We start from the raw sequence: 20,039 nt of genomic DNA, 5'->3' as shown, positions 1-20,039 counted from the left end.
CAAACGACATTGTTGCTTATGTAAAGCTCACAGGTCCACATCAGGTTGCCGTTTTGTGTGTGTGTGTGTGTGTGTGTGTGTGTGTGTGTGTGTGTGTGTGTGTGTTCATACATTCACAAACCACTTTCCTCTTGCATGAGCCATCACTATAGACAAGTTTGGGCGGGGGGGAGCATTAGCCATTGTATGTCACAGAATACTTCCAGGAAACCAGCTTAAATGCTGCTGTTGAACCTGACCTTTAGAAATGTAGTTGTTGCATCTGTGATTACATCTGTGGACCTCCAGCGGGGCAGTTTACAAGCCCAAATAACGAGTATTGGAGGTGGCTAGTTTACATAAAGGCTTTTATACTAGAATACCAATGAGTGACAGGATTTAACTTCCACAATGAATTGGTTTCACACTAGAAAAATATTAAAATGAATATTCTTTCCCTTGCTTGGTGTAGGCATAGTGGCCTCTTCCCATCAGATCCTTGGGAAGAGGAAAGCAGCTAGCTGGTGAGCAGATGTACTGCCAAGCCAGGAAGCTGAGTTTGAATCCCAGCCCTGCCACACACCTAGATTAAGTGATTTAACTCCTCTGTAACTCAGCTTCCTCTTTTCAAAAATAACACTTGCTTCTCAGTGTATTTGATAGAGCACTGTGTATCTATTTCGGCTATCATATTTTTAAATAGGTTTTAATGGTACAATAATAAATCATCGAGCTGAGGCCTGGTGGCACAGGACTGAAATTTCAGATCCTGAGATACGCAGACCAGCCTGGGCTAGAGAATTAATTCAAGACCAGCCTGTGCAACTTAGTGAGTCCTTATCTCAAAATGAAGAAGAAGAGGTCTGGGGATATAGCTCAGTGGTACAGCACTTGCCTAGCACACAGAAGACCCTGGGTTCAATCAGAAGTACTGAAAAAATCAATGAATAAATCATTGAGTTCCTTTTATGTATTTTCCCTTAAAAAGAAGCCTGTTTACCATGTCTACTTATGACACAAGAACTGATATTCCATCAACCAGCTTCTAGTTAAGCAAACATTATCCCAAAGCTGCATAATTATTATTCTGTATCTATATCTTTTGTACAATGAAAAGAAATCATGTGACATGATACCTAACTTGTTTTCGTCCAAAGAATCCAGATTTCATTTGGAGTCCAGACCTTTAGGACAGTCAGATGGCAAAAAAATAAGTCTCTTTCCAACATTCTGATAAAATCATGGAAAAGCGATCACTGTACTAATTCTTTTATTCCTGCTGAAGCACGCTTAGACCACAGTCAGAACTGCTGGTTAGAAGGTAATTGCCCACCCCACCTCCTATGTCCTTGAATGTGCTATTTAACCTCATGTGTATAAGTGACTGTTTATAAAATATTTCTTAATTTTACACCCCTTGTTTACCTACTGGACTTTAAATTCATCTTTGAGTCCCAGGCGGCAGTATGGTATTAAACAGAAGTAATGACAAATGGATTTACATTTGGAACAGGTGAGCAGTAGAGGACTGTGTGAACATTTTTACTTTTAATTGAATCCCATCAGCTCATCAGAACATGTGGTGATTGTGTGTACTATGCTCAAGATCTGAGTATTTAGTAAAACAGCATCCTGGACAATAATGAAATATATATATATATTCTGAGGTAAGCCCAACAGTCTGGCCTTTTATACAAGAGAGAGAGAGAATTGGCATGCCAGGACCTCTAGCCACTGCAATAAAGTTTCAGACACATGTGCCACCTTGTGTGCATGTGCAACCTTGTGTGCATGCATCACTGTATGTCTGGCTTACATGGGACCTGGAGAATCAAACATAAGTCCTTAGGCTTTGCAGGCAGGTGCCCTAACTGCTAAGCCATCTCTCAATCCCTAGACTATATATTTTATAAAAGTAGTTTTTGCTCTTCATTATTTCCATATCAGTGATGTGAATTTCTTTTATTCAGTCTTTTTGCCCTTGGTTTCATTTGTTCTTGAATTTTCTAGCATTGTCACACTTCTCTCTTATCCTGTGGCTTTCTTTTACCTTAGATGTTAGGAACTTTAATATTTTTCTCATTTGATTCTTTTCCTCCCTTACCCTCTACTCTAGGACATTTTCCTAATATGCTTCTCTGGTATTTCTTGATGCTTCATGAACCAGAGAGTAGAAACCTAGATCTGTTTGCCAAATGGATATAATCTGCATGAAATCTAGCTCTGACTTTCTGCCTGGCAGAAACCTGAGTCCAGTCCCACAGTGAGATCCAGGAGCGTTTCTAAGTCACTCTCTAGCCAGCATGCAGCATCTGTTCTGCTCCTCAGTGTTTTCCATCCCATTTCCAAGCTGTTGTCACCGTTTTGTTCTTTGTGTGATGAGGACTCTCCTGATGGCTTTCAGAAGGCATGATGCAAATCTCCCCACTTTACAGAAGCAAGGACAGGGATTCCAAGACTGGTGGTCATGTACACTTTACCTTCTCAGACTTCCTCTCTTCCTCTCTGCAACCACTGACATCAGGTAGTTAAACCTGCTGAGTTAGAACAACAAACTAGAAGAAAAAAAGGACCAAAGGAAGAGGGCTGGGGAGATGGCTTAATGGTTGAGTGCTTGCCTGTGAAGCCTAAGAACCCTGGTTCGAGGCTTGATTCCCCAGGACCCACATTAGCCAGATGCACAGGGGGCGCACGCGTCTGGAGTTCGTTTGCAGTGGCTGAAGGCCCTGGCATGCCCATTCTCTCTCTCTCTCTCTCTCTCTCTCTCTCTCTCTCTCTCTCTCTCTCAAATAAATAAAAATAAACAAAAATACTTTAAAAGGGGAGACTGGAAGAAGATGAGCAGAGCAGTTTAAATGGACATTTAATCATTGAATTGAATGCCTCCAGAGTTCCAGGAACTCCACTGGGGGCTAGATTAACAAGATGGATACAGTGAACACTTGTTCTAAAGGGTAGAAAGCAAACAGGTTGAGGTACATTCAGTGAGTACACAGCAGAAGCATGTACTTGGCACAGGGAGGCAGAAGAAAGATGTTTTATGCTAAAGACGCTAGGGATTTGTTCCAGACGTTCAAGGAATGATGTCTGGGGGAGGAAACTTCCAAACAGTGTTATAGGGGACTAAGCATATTGGGAGAAGCAAAAAAAAAAAAAAAAAAAAAAAAATTCCGTCACAAAAAGATAGTATGGGCAGTGTTGGATAAGTAGCACAGTGGGCAAAGGCTTACCTTGAAAGCATGAGGACCTGAGTCACACAAAAAGACCCACATAATACCACCAGGTGCGGTGGTGAGTGCATAGAATCCCAGAGCTGGAAAGACAGAGACAAGACCTAGGTAGGTTGCTGGCTAGCCAATCTAGCTTAATTGGTAGCTCCAGATAAGCAAGAGGTGTTGTCTCAAAAGGAGATGGAGAGCATTCCTGAGGATAACACTTGACCTCTAGCACCCCCACATATGCATGCACACACACATGAACCCACATATAAATAAACACAGACAAGTGCCAAAAAAGTATGAAATAAGACTGCTGCAATAGAAGAGGCAAAACCTTGGATGAGGCAGTGCAGGGGGCAAGAGCAGAGGAGGCAGGCCTGGGGACACTTGGAGCTGGGCTGGATAGCACTCTGAGACTGCCCTGCCAGCCTCGGCGTCTCCTGACCACACCTTCCCCAGCCGTGTATCCTGGTCCCTTGAAGAATATCCAGCTCTCAGTTCTTTTTTTCTCCCAAGCTCATGTCTCACTGAGAGTAAATAATAGGCTCAGAGTTCCTTTTCTAAAACATAGGGAAAAGAGAAGAGAATATTTTGCCAATTTGAAAACCAGGAAAAAAAAAATGTGTCTGTAACCCTCACCCCAGACGAGGTAGAATTGGGTCAGAAATTGTCTTTTGCTTGGTTTTGTAAACACAGTAATTTAATTTGTAAATCTCTGTAGCGATGCAAAACTGTACCAAGATGTTGAAAGATATCATTAGTGAAAATATCAGCTTTCCAACTATCTTCACAGACTCCTGAAAGTCATGACAACATGCTTTTAAAACTTACTATAGAAGATATCAAACATATTTTTGGAAATAAATGCGAATTCTACCTGTTACCTGCGTGATTTCAGATATTATACATTCTTTGCTATGGAAAATATATTTTTTTAGTATCTTGAACAGTATGAATTTTCCCTTTAAACTCTAGTTTAAAAAGAATAGAGAAGATGTTGACTATTCAGCTAGAATTAAAAGCCAGCCAAGAACTATGAATTAATTCACATGAGCCAATAATGATAACAATAGAAATAATTAATATTTATTAAATACTATGTGCTGTATAGTTTGTTAAGCATTTGGCATAGGTTGACTCATTTGCTATTCACATTAATCCTGTAAAATACAAGTTGTTATAACCATATTACATATATAAACACTGCCTTAAATAACTTTTCCAAGAAGACAGTGGTAGTAAGTAAAGGAGTCAGGTTCAAGTCCAGGTTTATTGGCAGCGAGAACCCACTCTCTTAACCACTAAGAGAGACCACTTTCCTCAACAGCTCACATACCTACTGAACTTTTTTTTTGAAAACTAAAACTTAAAGTTCTTTATATTATCTCCTTCCCTGATATGTGTATTCTTTCAATACTGCCACGGGCATCACATACATGATGGCAAATTATACTAGAAATGGCATTTAAAGCATCCTTTGGCATGCCATATGTGACCATTAGTTTTTTTTAATATTATTCTCCAATATAAACTTATGCAAATAATGTTGGATGGAAAGATTCTAATCCTAGGTGGTAACTAATTGCAACTTGTTATGTTAATCTGGACTCATCAATCACTGGACCCCATCCTAGTCCTAAAATGACAGTTTCCATATATGTGGGCACTTCCAGTGTTCCAGGTATTGCACAAAGCCTTTAGATAACACATAATAAGGGAGGAACTAGAGTATCCCCATTCTACATATGAGGAGACCAAGGCTTTGAAATGTTACTGGTACACAGCTGATAAGTCTGGATTAGAACTCACATCTGTTGACTCTAAAACTCTTCTTGGACTGCAAGATCTCCTATGAGAAGGTATCCTGGTATCACAGAAAAATGCTGTCAGCCAGGCATGGTGGCTATGTCTTAAAACATACTTGAGAGGCTGAGGCAGAAGGACCTCTGTGAGTTTGAGTCAGCCAAGGCTACAGTCAGAACAAGTCTCAAAAGTCAAGAGGAAGAAAAAGAAAAGGAAAAGTGAGGGAAGGAGAGGGGAGGGGAAAGAAGAATGCTCTCTGTGAGCACTCCGTAATTAATTAAAAAGGAAATTAAATAGTGCTTCATATTCTAAATGGTATAATACCTATTGTATTCCATGACTGTGTTGGAACTGTGCGTTAGTTATATGTAATCCTCACCACAATTCTATAAGACAACTATAATAGTTTCCATTTATGTGATGGTGGGAACTTAGTCTCAAAGAGAATAGATAACCCACCTGGGTCTCCTAGCTAGTAGTGGCAGACCTGGCTATGCAGGTAAGATCTTCAGGGCTCCAAACAGTACATGTAGCTAGGATGATTATGATAACCTGTTTGTCTCCTTAACCTTTGAAAAATAAAAAGGAAGTGAGGAAACACATTCTTTTATTTTAAGTTAGTATTTAAACCCATTTTTAAGATTGCTATTGAGGTCTGAAATTTCATAATTCAAAGGTCATTTGTAGAGTCTGGCATGGTGGCACACTCCTTTAATCCCATTATTAGGGAGGCAGAAGTGGGAGGATCGCTGTGAGTTCAAGGCCAGCCTGAGACTACATAGTGAATTCCAGGTCAGCCTGGGCTAGTGAGACCCTACCTCAAAAAGAAAAGAAAAAAAAAGTCATTTGTAAAGGACAGAAAATCTTTCTGACAACAGTTTTTGGATTTTGCCTAGTAAGGCATTGTTTTTTCTTTGAAAATGACTTTCTCAAGGTCAGGCTTTAATCCCAGCACTTGGAAGGCAGAGGTAGGAGGATTGCCTTGGTTTGAGGCCACCCTGAGGCTACAGAATGAATTCCAGATCAGCCTGGACTAAAGTGAGACCCTACCTCAAAAAAAAAAGCACTCTTCCTAGAAGCATGATGATTCTACCCCATGCTCCCCTGTCCCTAATCTTCCTCCAGAGGCATCCAGACTCTAGTCTATCTATCTATCTATCAATCTATTTATATATCTAGCTCTATCGATCTCTATATCTCTTTGCTTGATCATGCAAAGCATGCAAAATAGGGTGAAATATGATCTGAGTCAGCTCCTTGGAGGACAGAAATCAGGAACCACAGATATTGCTAAGCAACACTTCAGAGAAACTGGCTACAAATTAGAGGACAAATTTATAAGAAGTCAGAGTATCTGGGGACTCGCTGGGACATTTTATTATAAGCCATCTGGATGATCCACAGTAATGACCACATATTATTATTCACCGTTCAAGGCTGGTAATTCTACATAATTATATTGGTGCTCTGTGGTCCTAATCCACCTTTCAGAACCTTCCATTGCACTTTCCATAATGCAGGTATTTTCCTGAAAGATAACAGAATAGTTACACCTAATGAGTAACTCCATTGCACCACCACTCCCAAATGAAATGTAAAATGCAACATAAAAAAGTCACCCTGGCTGGGTGTGGTGGCGCACGCCTTTAATCCCAGCACTCGGGAGGCAGAAGTAGGAGGATTGCAGAGAATTTGAGGCCACCCTGAGATTACATAGTGAATTTCAGGTCAGCCTGAGATAGAGTGAAACCCTACCTCGAAAACCCAACAACAAAAAAAGTCACCCTGTTAGCTTGCATGATGGCAGAACTGGATGGGCAGGAACACTTATAGTGGAGGGCACTGGTCACAGGATCATGACCATTCTGTTTGCCTGGTATGGCCTCCACCATGATTTCCCAGAGGACTCTGGCCTTATGAGACTCAGTCAGGTTCTCAGTCTGATGGGAGCTCACTATGATACCTCCACAGGCTAAGAGATGGAACCTTTGAGGGACAAGGAAGAAAGCCATGCCCTTGTGAAGTAACCTAACAAGAATTCATCTCAGTTCCAAAAGCCTGACTGCTTTTGTTCATTCTGCTAGTGTTTGCAAGAAAATTGGACTGAGTACCTGATTTTAAACCAAGGGCTATGAAACTGATGAGCCAAATATAACCTAGTTTTATATTTTTGAATTTGGAATTTGTTGACAACATTTAAAAATCAGATTTCACATAAGAATCCAGATATCAGCTTCCATTGAATAAGCATAGTGTTTCTAAGTGTTTCTAACCACAGGGGAGGAAACTGGAGCTAGGTAACTGCTGTCCGTCCTTGGCCATTCATGAGCTACTTTTCCATAACCCCCAGCACACCTTCTTGTTTCCACAACCCACTTCATTCCCAGCCTCTGTAGTTCATTGGTACCTTGTTAGGATGTCTACTGAACTTCCATTACTGGACGAGATGGTGGAGATCTTCCTGGCTCCTCCTGTAGCCACCAATGTAATATCAGCATTCCCTGGAATCTGGAGCCTCAAGATGGCATCTACAAATGGTACAAATGGGCAAAAACAAGGAACCTCACAGGGTGTGGTGAAGCACACCTTTAATCCCAGTGCTCAGGAGGCAGAGGTAGGAGGATAGCTGTGAGTCTGAGCCTAGCCTGAGACTACATTGTGAATTCCAGGTCAGCCTGGACTATAGCAAGACTCTACCTCAGGGAAAAAAAAAAAAAAAGATACAAGTAAGCTCATGTGGAGAGTGGGGAGACAAAAAAGACAGCAATAATAGCCACTGTGTCTATGGATGCAGAAAGGTTCAGTCAGGTTAGCAAACATTCAGAGGGCATGAAAATCTGAAAATTGGTGGTAATTCTCTAAGAGAAAGTAAGGTGTGTATGTGTGTCTGTGTCTGTGTCTGTATGTTTGTGTGTATGTATGTGTGTTCATGAATTCTACTTGAAATTCAAGCAGTATTACTGTATCCATTCATTTCCTGCTGCTATATCAGAACACCCCAGACTGGTTAATTTATAAAGAACAGAAAGGCATTGCTAACAGTTCTGGAGGTTTGCTATCTGTTAAGGACTTACTGTCCACCTTTAAGATGACACATGTCTTCAGAAGACATGGGATGTTGCTTCTGTAGCATGACAGAGAACCCAGTCCCAGGGCGCTGTTCACGGCGGCATTGCTGTAGTCATCAGAGCAGAACATCTCCCAACACGCAGCTGTATTAGAAATGGAGTTCCCAGTTCATGAATTTGGGAGGACATATTCAAACCCTAACAATTTTCCCATAGGTTCTAGTCCAGACTGACCTGCACTACGTAGTCTCAGGCTCGCTTCAAACTCACAGCATTCCCCCTACCTCTGCCTCCTGAGTGCTGGGATTAAAGGTGTGCTCCATCATGCCCAGCTCCCAAGCTTATTTTCATTTGTAAAGTTCTCACCATGCTTCTAAGTGAGAGGGTTTAATCTCACAGAACAGAAAAAAAGTACTTATTCACATAGATTTGGAAGATTTAGATAGGAAAAGGACTCTATAGGCAAAATTATCTTTGTTAACACCTCGTGTATGACATACATGTGTGTCACATGTTGAGAGCAGCTGTCCCCAGGCAATGATGCACACACCAAGAGCCTCCAAGAGAAGTGCATATGAATATCAGTCTTCCACAGATTGGCGAACAGAGCTTCTGCAATGAGTCAGTACATTGAAATCTATGAAAGCTTTCAAATTGGAAGGTTAAAATATTCCTTCCCTTCTGACTTGAGTAAGAATTGGGGATTTATGGTTGTTTCCTCATTTAACCTCCATCTGTTAAGTGGCTTGGGTTTTTTTCTAATTAAAAAAATTACTGTTGCTAGCAAGAACATTAGATATGAAGGAATAATGACCAAAGAAAGTTTTTTAAGGGAAAGCCATTAATTTTGAACTCTATACAAACTTTTTTGAGAAGAAATCAAACCAAAAAAAAAAAAAAGCATAAAATTGGGTTGCATTAGAAGATATTTTTAGGGCTAGAGAGGTGGCTTAGCAGTTAAGGCATTTGCCTGTGAAGCATATGGACCCAGGTTTCATTCCCCAGTACCCACATAAGCCAGATGTACAAGGTGGCACATGCATCTGGAGTTTGTTTGCAGTGGATAGAGGCCCTGGCATGCCCATTCTCTCTCTCTCCCTCTCTCTCTTTATCTGCCTCTCTCTCTCTCTAAAATAAATAAATAAAATGTGGGTTTATTTATTTATTTATTTGAGAGCAACAGACAGAGAAAGAAAGAGGCAGATAGATAGAGAAAATGGGTATGCCAGGACCTCCAGCCACTGCAAATGAACTCCAGATGCATGTGCCCCCTTGTGCATCAGGCTAACATAGCTCCTGGGGAATCGGGTCCTTAGGCCTCATAGGCAAGTGCTTAACCACTAAGCCATCTCTTCAGTCCATAAAATGTGTTTTTAAAATTTTTATTTATTTATTTGCAATCATAGAGAGAGAGAGAGAGATAGGAGAGAGAGAGAAAGATAATGTGCATGCCAGGGCCTCCAACCACTGCAAATGAACTCCAGGTATATGTGCCCCTTGTGCATCTGGCTTATGTGGGTCCTGGGGAATCAAACCTGGGTCCCTTGGCTTCACAGACAAATGCCTTAACCACTAAGCAATTTCTCCAGCCCATTAAATGTGTTTTTTAAAAGACATATCTTTAGGTATATATATATAAAATATGTCTGCAGCCAGGCGTGGTGGCACACGCCTTTAATCCTAGCACTCGGGAGGCAGAGGTAGGAGGATCACCATAAGTTCAAGACCACCCTGAGACTACATAATGAATTCCAGGTCAGCCTGAGCTAGAGTGAAACGCTACTTCAAAAATAAATAAATAAATAAGTCTGCAAATTCATAAGATAGCCAAATAAACAAAACACCTTCGTCTCCAAGCTAAAATGTTAATATTGCAAAACATGATTCTAGAAGTTAGCCAAGGCCACCTTTACCTGGTTGAAAATGTAAGACTTTAAGGGATGGAGAAGACCATACATCAGGAGGAAGCAGGTGTATTCAGTGTGGCCTGTGCTAGGGCCTATGTGACTTTATACTCCTTGATAAGATTCATAGAAGAGCTGGACAGAGGATTGGGGTCTGGCTAGTGTGTAACTACAGTTAAGCTGCCTTGATCCCCAGGGGATATGGAGGGGGTAGGTGTGTTTCCACCCTGATGTCCACTCTGTTTAGGGGAGGGCCTGGTTTTTTCTGACAGAAAAGCTTTCTCAAGCTTTCTCTTTAACAGTCTTCTGTTGAAGTGAAGTGAGGTATGGAGAGTCCGTTGACTTGTGCTGTCCAACTGCATCTGGATAGGCAGGCAAAGAGAGAATCAGTATTTGAATGGAACTTAACTACCTTGCACTGAGCTGGTTTAGATGCTCCAGATGGAGCTTTATGGACAATGGAGAGGAGACCAATTACTAAAGAAGTTTGTACCAGCCCAGTGCAAGGTGCTTTACAGACACAGCTCATCTGATATTCCATTACTCTTGTTCATTTGACAGAAGGGACAGAGGCTCAGCTCAGGAGGGTGACCACCTCATGCCTAGTAAGGCCAGTCTTTGAACTAGCCATCCAGGGTGTCTTACCCAGCAGTGGTCTTGAGCTTTGTAGTAATGCTGTGGCAGAAACAGTGGAAGACCTCAGACCTTGGTCCACCTTCCTGACTTCAGAAAATCCAGGAAATATGAACAAGCCAAGGCATTTGGAATCTCACTGTGATGGGGGAGCTGTGAGTCTGTCCATTTAAAATATGTGAGGAGAACATATGATGTGAACTGCACAGGTCTCAATTCTGTTTTAGAGCTGTTTTCAGAGAAATCCAGTCTCTTCTTCTAGCATATAGACAGGCTAGCCAGGGAGACAGGCTCACATGCAGAAATGTTATAAGGGATAAATCTAGGCTCCAAGCTGGTGTATCAACATGAATGATGAGCCTCTGTGCACATCTTTCTCCCCTGGTCATGGTCTATGCTGCCATTGCTCTTAGATCTGAGTGTAGATGTGTAGAATTGATGAAGAGATGTTTTCAAATACCAGCCCCAACGTGACAGAACTTTTCCTATTGGTCAACAAGTCCCTACTTAAAACTTGTATGAGTGGTGTGGAATTTGTATTAACAAGCCTATGTAAGATACCAGGTCCTTGAAATGCCCCACATCCCAGCAACTCCCCTTTGCTATTCTCTTTCATGCCTTCCCCAATGACAGTTTCCTGTATTAGTCCCTATGTGGATCATGATCCTATCTGCCCTTCACTGCTACCTTTTCATATAGAAATAGTTGTCATGTTCCTTTACCACTGTGGACTCCAAAGTTCAAGAGAGGAAGCAACTTGCTCAAAATCACACATGCTACTGGGTCCAAATCTACACCTCATGTGGCTGGCTGCCTCAAAGAAATATTACAGAGAACAAATCTCATATTCTTAACCTCCTTTGCAGTACTGAAAATCACTCTTTCTTGCAAACTAATATTCCTACATATCACCTCGAAAAGTACAAGACAGCTTTACCAAGAAACTCCTGTTTGTCTTGAGAAAGTCTGGATTTTTAAGTTGTCACATAAAGGACAAACCCATAGCCAAAGTAAAGCCAGCTCTTTAAAAATAACAGCCACCAGTCATTATTCCTTTCATGAGCTACTGCTTAATGATACATGGTGCTTATTTATATCTACAGCTCCATTTTTATTCTAATAGCAATAGGTCCTTCTATTTGCTTGAACAGCTTTATACATCAGAAATTTGAGCCCTCATGATCAAACTCCAGGTTTATCTTGAACCAGCCACTGGGTTTGAGGAGTTTTTCTCAGGTCATGTGGCCATCTTAAAAAGACATTGCAGAGAAGAGGAACCAGGACCATACCCCAGGGGACATATTGTTCTTCCAGCCCTGACTGTCTCTTGCTGAGTGGATAGAGGAACACTGCTAGATGGGGTTAAACAACTCCCCCTTGAGTTTTTCTTACCTCCTCCCTCTGATCCTGGAGATTCCTGGTTGATTCCCAATTCACATAAGTGGAAGGTGGCTGGGAGTGGTGTGATGGGAAGATGTGGGCTGGAAGACATGTTGCTGCGCAGGTGAGTTCTCTTCATGTGCCCACCCCAGGCCCTCACAGCCACACTAAGCCATCCACAAACTTTCAACAAATGCTGGCTGAGGCCACTGCCCATGAGGCATCCCTAGGCTATATGACAGCAGCCAGATGCGTGATGAGGCCCGGCTTCTGTGTGCATGCTGCCTTTGTGCTGATCACATGGTACATTTCTTGTTCTGCACCTCCCAAGACTCTGGGTCAGGGAACGGGGCTGTCTGGCTCTTGGAGGTGCTGCCCTGCTTCCCCAGGGATGATGCTGCTGAGTTCAACATCTCACCGTCCTGTGGCTGCCAGAAATGAAGACTGTATGTGAACAGGTGGTTTCCTCCTCCATCCTTTCCTGCCTTTCCTTTTGCAAGCTGCAGATACGGTCCTCTTGTATGACAAGATACGATTCCCTTGGGCTCCCTCCTTCCTGGCCATGCTTAAGTAGCTGCACCACCTGTTGCTATGTAGCTTGGCGCTGTTCCCATTACACCACTGTTAACCTTGTTTTCCATATGTTGTGCCTAGGTCTTGTCCCTCTGTTCCATTCATCACCCAAGGAAGCCGCTCAGAAATAATCTCTATTTTGCCACAGTGGCAAGAATGTATGAGATTTGCTATAATGAACAGCTCCTGTTCTATGTCAACATAAAGTGATAATTAAACAATATGACTGTATTTATTTAGTTATGCCTGGTTCCACAAGAGATGAGGTTCAGAACAATATCATCTGCCACAAAAGTTTCACAGGTTAGAATTAATACCAGAAAACAGGCATGTGGGTATATAGAAAGGTTCACATCTAAAAAGACAGATCCATTAAAATATAATGATGTATCTTCACTGTGAAGAATATAGTTTACAGCCAACTTTGCAAACAGAGCCGCCCACATTCTATCTCCTGAGCAAATAACAGTGAACTCCAGCTGCTTATTTCTTTTCTTTACCAGGCATAAGGAGGGAGGCTACAAAAAAAAACTTACTGAAAGATTTACACACACACATGCATACATTGTGAAGCCACTATGAATGTATGTTTAATATTTATGAAGGTATATGGATCATTTCAGAATTCCACCTTTGTCTATTGGTATATATGTAATAGACAACTATTCTAAAATACCAGAAGAAAATATATTCCACTGAAGTCAATCCCCTGAAGGCATGAAAATTTTCTTCTTATTTACACAAATTCAGTTACTTCTCGAAGAATCTGCATCTTTTGCATAGGCAAGATTTTCAGAAATACAAAGATGAAGTGATTGTTCTCTCCAAAGCATAATTTTGCACTAGTGTACTGAAATAGCTTTATATAAAAGTTTAGACATGTGGAAGAGAATATGTAGAGAATGTATGATATAAATATACAATCCAAGAATGTTTGTTATTGCATTTAAGCAGAACCCTATATCTTCTCCACCGACCCATCCATTATAAGTTGATTCACATGTGGATTTCCAGAAACTTCCCAGGCTAATGGGCCATTGAAGCATCCTACAGACTCATAGGACTATCCCTGGAGCCTAATTAATTTCCTGAAGTATATTGGGAGAATGTTGTTGTGACCAAGAAAAATATTTTTAATCTGCATACAATGTTGCTCAAAACAATTTGGGATTTTTGAGAAGAACAAAAATGAAAAATTCTATTTTAAATTAATGTAAAAAATAAGAAATGTTATACCCCCACCTCCTCACTGCCCCCACCCCACCTGCCATGCCCCCAAGGGACTTCAGTATCTCCCATCTGCCACTGGGCTCTAGCACCACAGCATTCTGCATGCACCGGCTGGAAGGCTGCTCTTCCATCCCTGCTCTAACTCCACAGAAAGCTAGGCCTTGAGTCCCAAGTTGCTCTTCCCTGGGAAGACCACCACTCCTGCTCCCAACACCCCAGGCACCTTTCTGGCATCTTGTCTAGCACACTGCACACTTGGCACTCAGTGACCTGTCTCAAGTGGAAAGGAGACTTGGAAGCCTACATGTTCAATTGTTGTCTTCCCAAGTATCTTTATCCTCTAGGATATTGTTCAGGGAAACCCTAAAATTAATTTCCAGGGCTGAAGAACCATGGCAGGGGATTCCAGTGTCCATGGAATTCCATGGGTTTTGGACGCTATCCTTGCTCACCGCTTTTCTCATGGAGTATCACCCCTTTGAAAATTGTAGGGCCAGGAAAGGCCTGGGGTGAAGGACCACTGCATCTCTCATCAGATGTTAAACTGTGTCCTATTCTGTAATGCAGGGCCCAACCTACCCTCAGTGGAACGATATATTTACAGTAATTTTGGAAAACAGGCAGTGAAGCTGGCTCATGGCTCATGCTTGCACATCTCCATGTAGTTATGACTGTCAGATACTGAATCTGCTTAATTAAGAATGTGTAAAAACAAAGTTCTTGCATTATAGCTCGTTCCTTATCTTTGTGTCTTTTACTGTGATGTTGTAGAACTTGGATCATATGGAAAACTAAAATATTATGACACAATGACTGAAGAAGGTAAGAATGATTTTAGAATTGTATTCATTGGCTTTTTATTTTCCTTCATTCATTTATGGAGTCTGTTTGCTTGCCCATTTTTTAATCATTTTGCTTTCCTCTTTGCATGACTTCAGTGATGTTGTGTGATTTATTATTAGTTCTGCATTTTTGTCTTGTTTTGCCATTGTGTTTAGTTGAAATTGGAGACGTGCAATACCATGGGCAATTATGTTATTTCATTCAAACAATCCAAGCCATCCCAATTGTATAACACATTCAGAGAAATGGTGTCAGCATAAGTAAAAACTCATGGTGTCAGCATGATTTCCCCCACACACTCATAAGAACCTATACAAACACATCCACCCAGCACGCCCCTGAGAAACCCTTCACTTCAGAAGGGAATTGGGTCCTGGTGAGTTCCTGGTTTAGGCAAAGAAATAAGAGTTCTGAACTCATATACCCCAAATCAGCCTGAGACTGGATTCTGAAGCAGAGGATAGCAGGCTCATGTCCTGTTCTCAGGCCCTCCTGCCAAAGACTCAGACAAGAGCCTTAAGCAAAGAGGCCAAGGCCACCACGCCAACCAGGAGAATTATCTGTAGGAGGCTTCTAGTCTGTGAGCTTGGGGAAGATCATCGGAACCATATCCCCTAAGTAGATACTCATTTCAAAATATATTTATTGGTGAGTTCCAGGAATTGTCAAGAAATATATCCCTGTCCCAGGCAGAATCACTTTTCAGAATTAAATGTACCATGAAACAGTAATTTGAAATTTTTTATTAGAGTCTTTTTATTGTTGCTTAAAAACCACAGGTCAGCTCTGACAAGCCTACTGAACTGTATATAGAATATAAGGTCTTGTGCTTCAGCATAGGACATGATGGTATAACTTATAAAAATGGTGTATTTCACAAATAGCCAGTACCCATTTCCTCTAAACACTAAGAAATATACTAAAGTAAAGCTTCTTAGTAAATGAAAAAGATAAACACTATCATCACCGATAAAATAGTCTAGATAGGCATGGTGGCATAGGTCTATAAACCTAGCACTTACAAGGCTGAGGCAGAAGAATTTTGAGTTTGAGGCCAGCCTAGGCTTCACAGAAAGTTCTGGTCACAAAACAAAACAAAACTTTCTAAGCAAAGCACTGTAAAACTGCTGTATGATATCTACCTCATCAACCCGAAGTTGAGAAAGGCTTGCCAAAACACAAACCTAACAGTAAAGCCAATATTCTCAAGGTGTTCCTCCTAGGAAGGAGGCCACTGATGGCTGTGATAGACTGCTACCCAGGCTGGCTGGTCAGCAAGGGTTCCGTGTCACCCTTGAGCCCACAGTTACTGTTAAAGTCTCTTTTGAGACAGGGCTAATGCTATAGAGAAGAGATCCAAGTGCATGAAATCTTCTGTCAAATTACTCATATTGACACTAGGGAAAGCCACTTCCTATAATAGTCTCAGATGCCATCATTACAATTTGAAAACTGTTAATCCTTGTGAAGGAGTCATCTTAGTGTCCTTGTCCCCATTTTACCCATACATACCTCCACCTCTTGATAAAAATGTAATATTTCTAAGTTACAAAAGCATTTGCAGTTTTTACATGATTATTATACTGATACAAGAAATCAGAAGGTACTCTGGAACATCCTTGCACATGAGGAATTCCCAGATGTGTTGCATATCTTGCATTCAGCTTCCAGTATTTCTAAGTTGCCTTAGCTTGCAAAAGACCTTCTAGTTGCTTTGCATGCAAGAAGTGGACCACCTGGCAGCCCTGGGTAAGAGGAAGCCCCTTCTCAGTCCCTCCCCACTCTGGCTGCTGCACCACGCTCAGACCCTTCTCCGCTGCTCTCCTGGGCTTTCGGTTAACCACGGCAATGATGTTAAGGCAGCGGGCCACTAAGGAGATCTCAGGTTTGGCCCTGTCAACAGTAGGGGGGAATTCAGACCCTTGGGCACTGAGAGATCCAGGGCAGAATCCCCTTATAGGAATAAGCATCCAGCTACCATGGGATAGGAAGAGCACCATACACCACAAAGAAGGGTCCTGGCCAGGCTGCGAGGGACTGTCTGCTTCCACTTAGTCTGTCACTGAATTCCTCTGTCTCTCTTTACACCATCCTACCCACTGCCATCCTTCCCAACTCTCATTGCCAGGGCACCTCCTGTCTCCCTTTCTCCTCACTGTCCCCTGCTCCCTTGCTTTTCTCCTTCCCTTCCTCTTTTCACAACCACCTGAGCAAATGTTGCCCACACTCTCCCTTCCTCTTTCCCCCTTACTCCAGAGAGTTCAAGATCATATGAAGATGCAACACCCTCTATCTTATAATATTAATTCCATGTGACTAAACTTTAAGAGAAGCAGGGAAAAAATCAAAATGTTGTCTAGAAGGAGAACCAAGACTGGCCCTTAACACTAATACATTTTGTTTAGGACCTCAAGGGTCTCTTTCAACATTCTTTATCTCCTTGACTTTCCTACCTCCTCATGCATTTCCCCCTGTGTTAGCTGAGCACTCATCCCCATTGTGGTGATAAGCTAATAGTGACTAAGGCAGTATATTAAAAGTATGTTCTGTAAAATGTTAGTTCCATATGATGTTGCTAGGTATATTGCAACAATAAGAAGGAAAGGAGGGATGGAGGGAGAAAGGGAAGGAAGGAAGGAAGGAAGGAAGGAAGGAAGGAAGGAAGGAAGGAAGGAAGGGCTAACTAAGTGGGTGACTGAGTTAATAGATCAATAGATTTCTTTACTGTGTGATGTCTTCTTGGCCCTTCACTGGGTAGCTGTTAGGAGAGCCTACAGTGAACCATACAAAAGGATGGAGCACTCAGGGTTCCCAGACCACTTTGATCAGAGAACTCTTTCTTACTTGGAGCTTCTTGTGGGACCATTGGGAAGATGCTGCCTATCATCTGGATGGAACTTCTGAAGATTAAAGTCTTCCAAATCCATAGCAATCCCTCAGGGACCAATACAGAGACCACATCTTTCTGCACTGCCTCCAGGACAGACCAGGCTTCCAGCCTGATCCAAGAGTCTCAAAGCCAGCTTTGTATCCAGTGCTAAGCATGACTTCTTCAAATTCCTCCTCACTAAAATGCGATCATTATAAGTGAGATTAAATCCCTTCTCTCTTGTGCAATGTCAGGAAGTGTAATAAAGATGGCAATGTTTAGGGTTTGCTCCCAACTGTGGACTCACCAGCCTTTGAGAAATGTCTTCCTCCATCCAACTATTTTCAGTTTTAATGTGGTCACTAGTCCCTAAGTAAGGCTTTATTGAAATTGCTTATGTGAGGCATCATTATCTGTTTCCAGGAATTCTCTGGACATGGTGTGAGGTCAGCTGTTTGCAGTGATTGCTTTATTCCTCTCTAAGTGGATCAAATGAAAATGTGCCTCATATGTGCCTCCCCATGTCCTCTTGAATGAGGGTTTCGGATTGATGCCCTGAGCATATGCAGCTCATTGTCTTTAAGCACCTATTATGTGCAGGTTATTCTGCACAGTGCTTTGGGAAAGAAGACTAAAGCCAGGCTACTTGCTCCCATGAAATTTATAGATAGGAAAGGGGGAATGGACAACAACACAGCAATCACTGAGGGACAGTAATGAGGTAGCACAGAGGTTCAGAAGGTGGTGGCACATGGGAGGGGAGGAAAGTTGGCTTCCAGTGGGGAAGGGAGGCAAGTCCCTGGAGAAAGAGGTCTTTGAACTGGGCCTAAAGTATCAGTAGATATGGGATAAACTTGAGAAGGGGCGTGGCAAGGACCACCCTGCCAGGCTAACAGAAGGGATGAAAGGATGGGGTCTAACCAGCATCTGGGTGCCTCCATCTGCCAAGTGCAGGGCTGTTTGTTTTCTATGGTCTGTGTCATCTCACCGGCATTATGACCTCACGGGTAGATTTTTCTCGCGGGCGAGAAAGCCAAGACTCACAGAAGTATCTTAGTAGATGAGGAAGCGAAGGCTGGCAGAAGCAAAGACGTTCATTCTGGGAATCAGGGGTATTAAATGGTGATGTGGGCCTAGACACAGGACTCAGTTATGCCAAAGTCCTGTCCTATGGGTAGCCATGAAGCTCATTGTACATGGCACATATGGCAAGTCTTCCACGATGCAGGGAGTGGGGAGGAAAACTGTGTTGTAACCCATAGCCTGGGGATGAGAGCAGCAGTGAGCTAAAGAGCAAAAGTCTTACCCAATTGAATGCCCTCCCTTGAAGTTTATTACTACATTAATTATATATTATATTAAAATAAGATACTTCTCTCAGACACTGGACAAAATCACAGCATTGGCAGAGTTTACTCTGGCCCTGGAGCCTTTGTTTCCCTCCCTTAGGACTCGGGTGCTCTAGACCCCAAACTGGAGCAGCTCCCTGGACCACATCCATCATCCTCTCCCATCCAGCATCCACTTCCTCCAAAAGACATCCATCTGTCAATCCCCAGGATGGACTGACACTAGGGTTGGGTAGGGCCTAAGGAGATCAAAGACAGTCCAGAGAAAGTCAGGGCCTAGCCAGGAGTAGGAGTGATGCGAGGTGTGAGACACAAGCACTGGGGCTACGGGAGCCTAGCAGGCTATCATCTCACCCAGCCCTGGGAACCGGGAGTTAGCAGAACCCAGGAAGCTCCCCACCCTCCCCTAGCAGGCAATGTCCCCGCTGCCTCATTCCTGCATCCCAAGGTGACAAGCTGTCTTACCACTCTCTGCACGAGTGTGTTCCCTTAAATAACCGCATAGGAAGCATTTACTAGATGTGATGAGTTAGTGAATAGTACCTCTCCTATTGAATATATTTTCTAACAAAATATTTTTGGAGGGCTAGAGAGATGGCTTAGTGGTTAAGTGATTGCCTGTGAAGCCTAAGGACCCTTGATTCCCCCATACCCACATAAGCCTGATGCACAAGGGGGCATATGCACCTGGAGTTTGTTTGCAGTGGCTGGAGGCCCTGGTACACCCATTCTCTCTCTATCTGCCTCTTTCTCTCCCTCTGTCAGTCTCAAATAAATAAATACAAATAAACAAAATAAACTGCTTATATATATATAGAGAGAGAGAGAGACTCAAGTAAATCACCCTAGTTGTAATTCTGTATCAGGATTTTTGTTTGTTTCATTGCTAAGACAAAAAAAATACCATCCCAACCAGGAGTAGCTTAAGGAAGGAAAGGGCTAATTTTCAGCTTACAGTTTTGAAGGCAAGTCCAATAGGGAAGGGAAAGCATGGCAGGAACAGATGGCCGGCATCACATCTCTATATCAGCAGAAAGAAAAGTGAGAGGCACGAGAGCGCCAAGCTGAGCTGGACCATAACGCCACACCACAAGGCCCACACCCAGTGGCATACTTCCTCCAACAAGACACCACCACCTCCATGAACTTCCCAAACTGCACCACCGACTAGGGATAAAACATTCAAACAC

The 20,039-nt window shown here is 42.4% G+C and overlaps 1 protein-coding gene across 5 annotated transcripts in view; it reads left to right on the top strand.

Annotated features, from left to right (window-relative positions):
• The window catches only part of Slc24a2 (solute carrier family 24 member 2), a 266,732-nt gene that overhangs the window by 186,548 nt on the left and 60,145 nt on the right, over positions 1–20,039 (top strand). For 4 of the 5 annotated variants that reach the window (XM_045161586.1, XM_045161591.1, XM_045161606.1 and 1 more), the window contains one exon: positions 14,560–14,610. The exons of the other annotated variant lie outside the window; for it this stretch is intronic. In XM_045161586.1, coding sequence (XP_045017521.1) covers positions 14,560–14,610 — 51 coding nt within the window. The remainder of the gene's footprint in view (positions 1–14,559; positions 14,611–20,039) is intronic. 5 annotated transcript variants of the gene reach the window in all.

Source organism: Jaculus jaculus, chromosome 1 (assembly GCF_020740685.1).
Source record: "Jaculus jaculus isolate mJacJac1 chromosome 1, mJacJac1.mat.Y.cur, whole genome shotgun sequence".
Taxonomy (NCBI): Eukaryota; Metazoa; Chordata; class Mammalia; order Rodentia; family Dipodidae; genus Jaculus; species Jaculus jaculus.
This window is presented reverse-complemented; position numbering and strand designations above follow the sequence as displayed.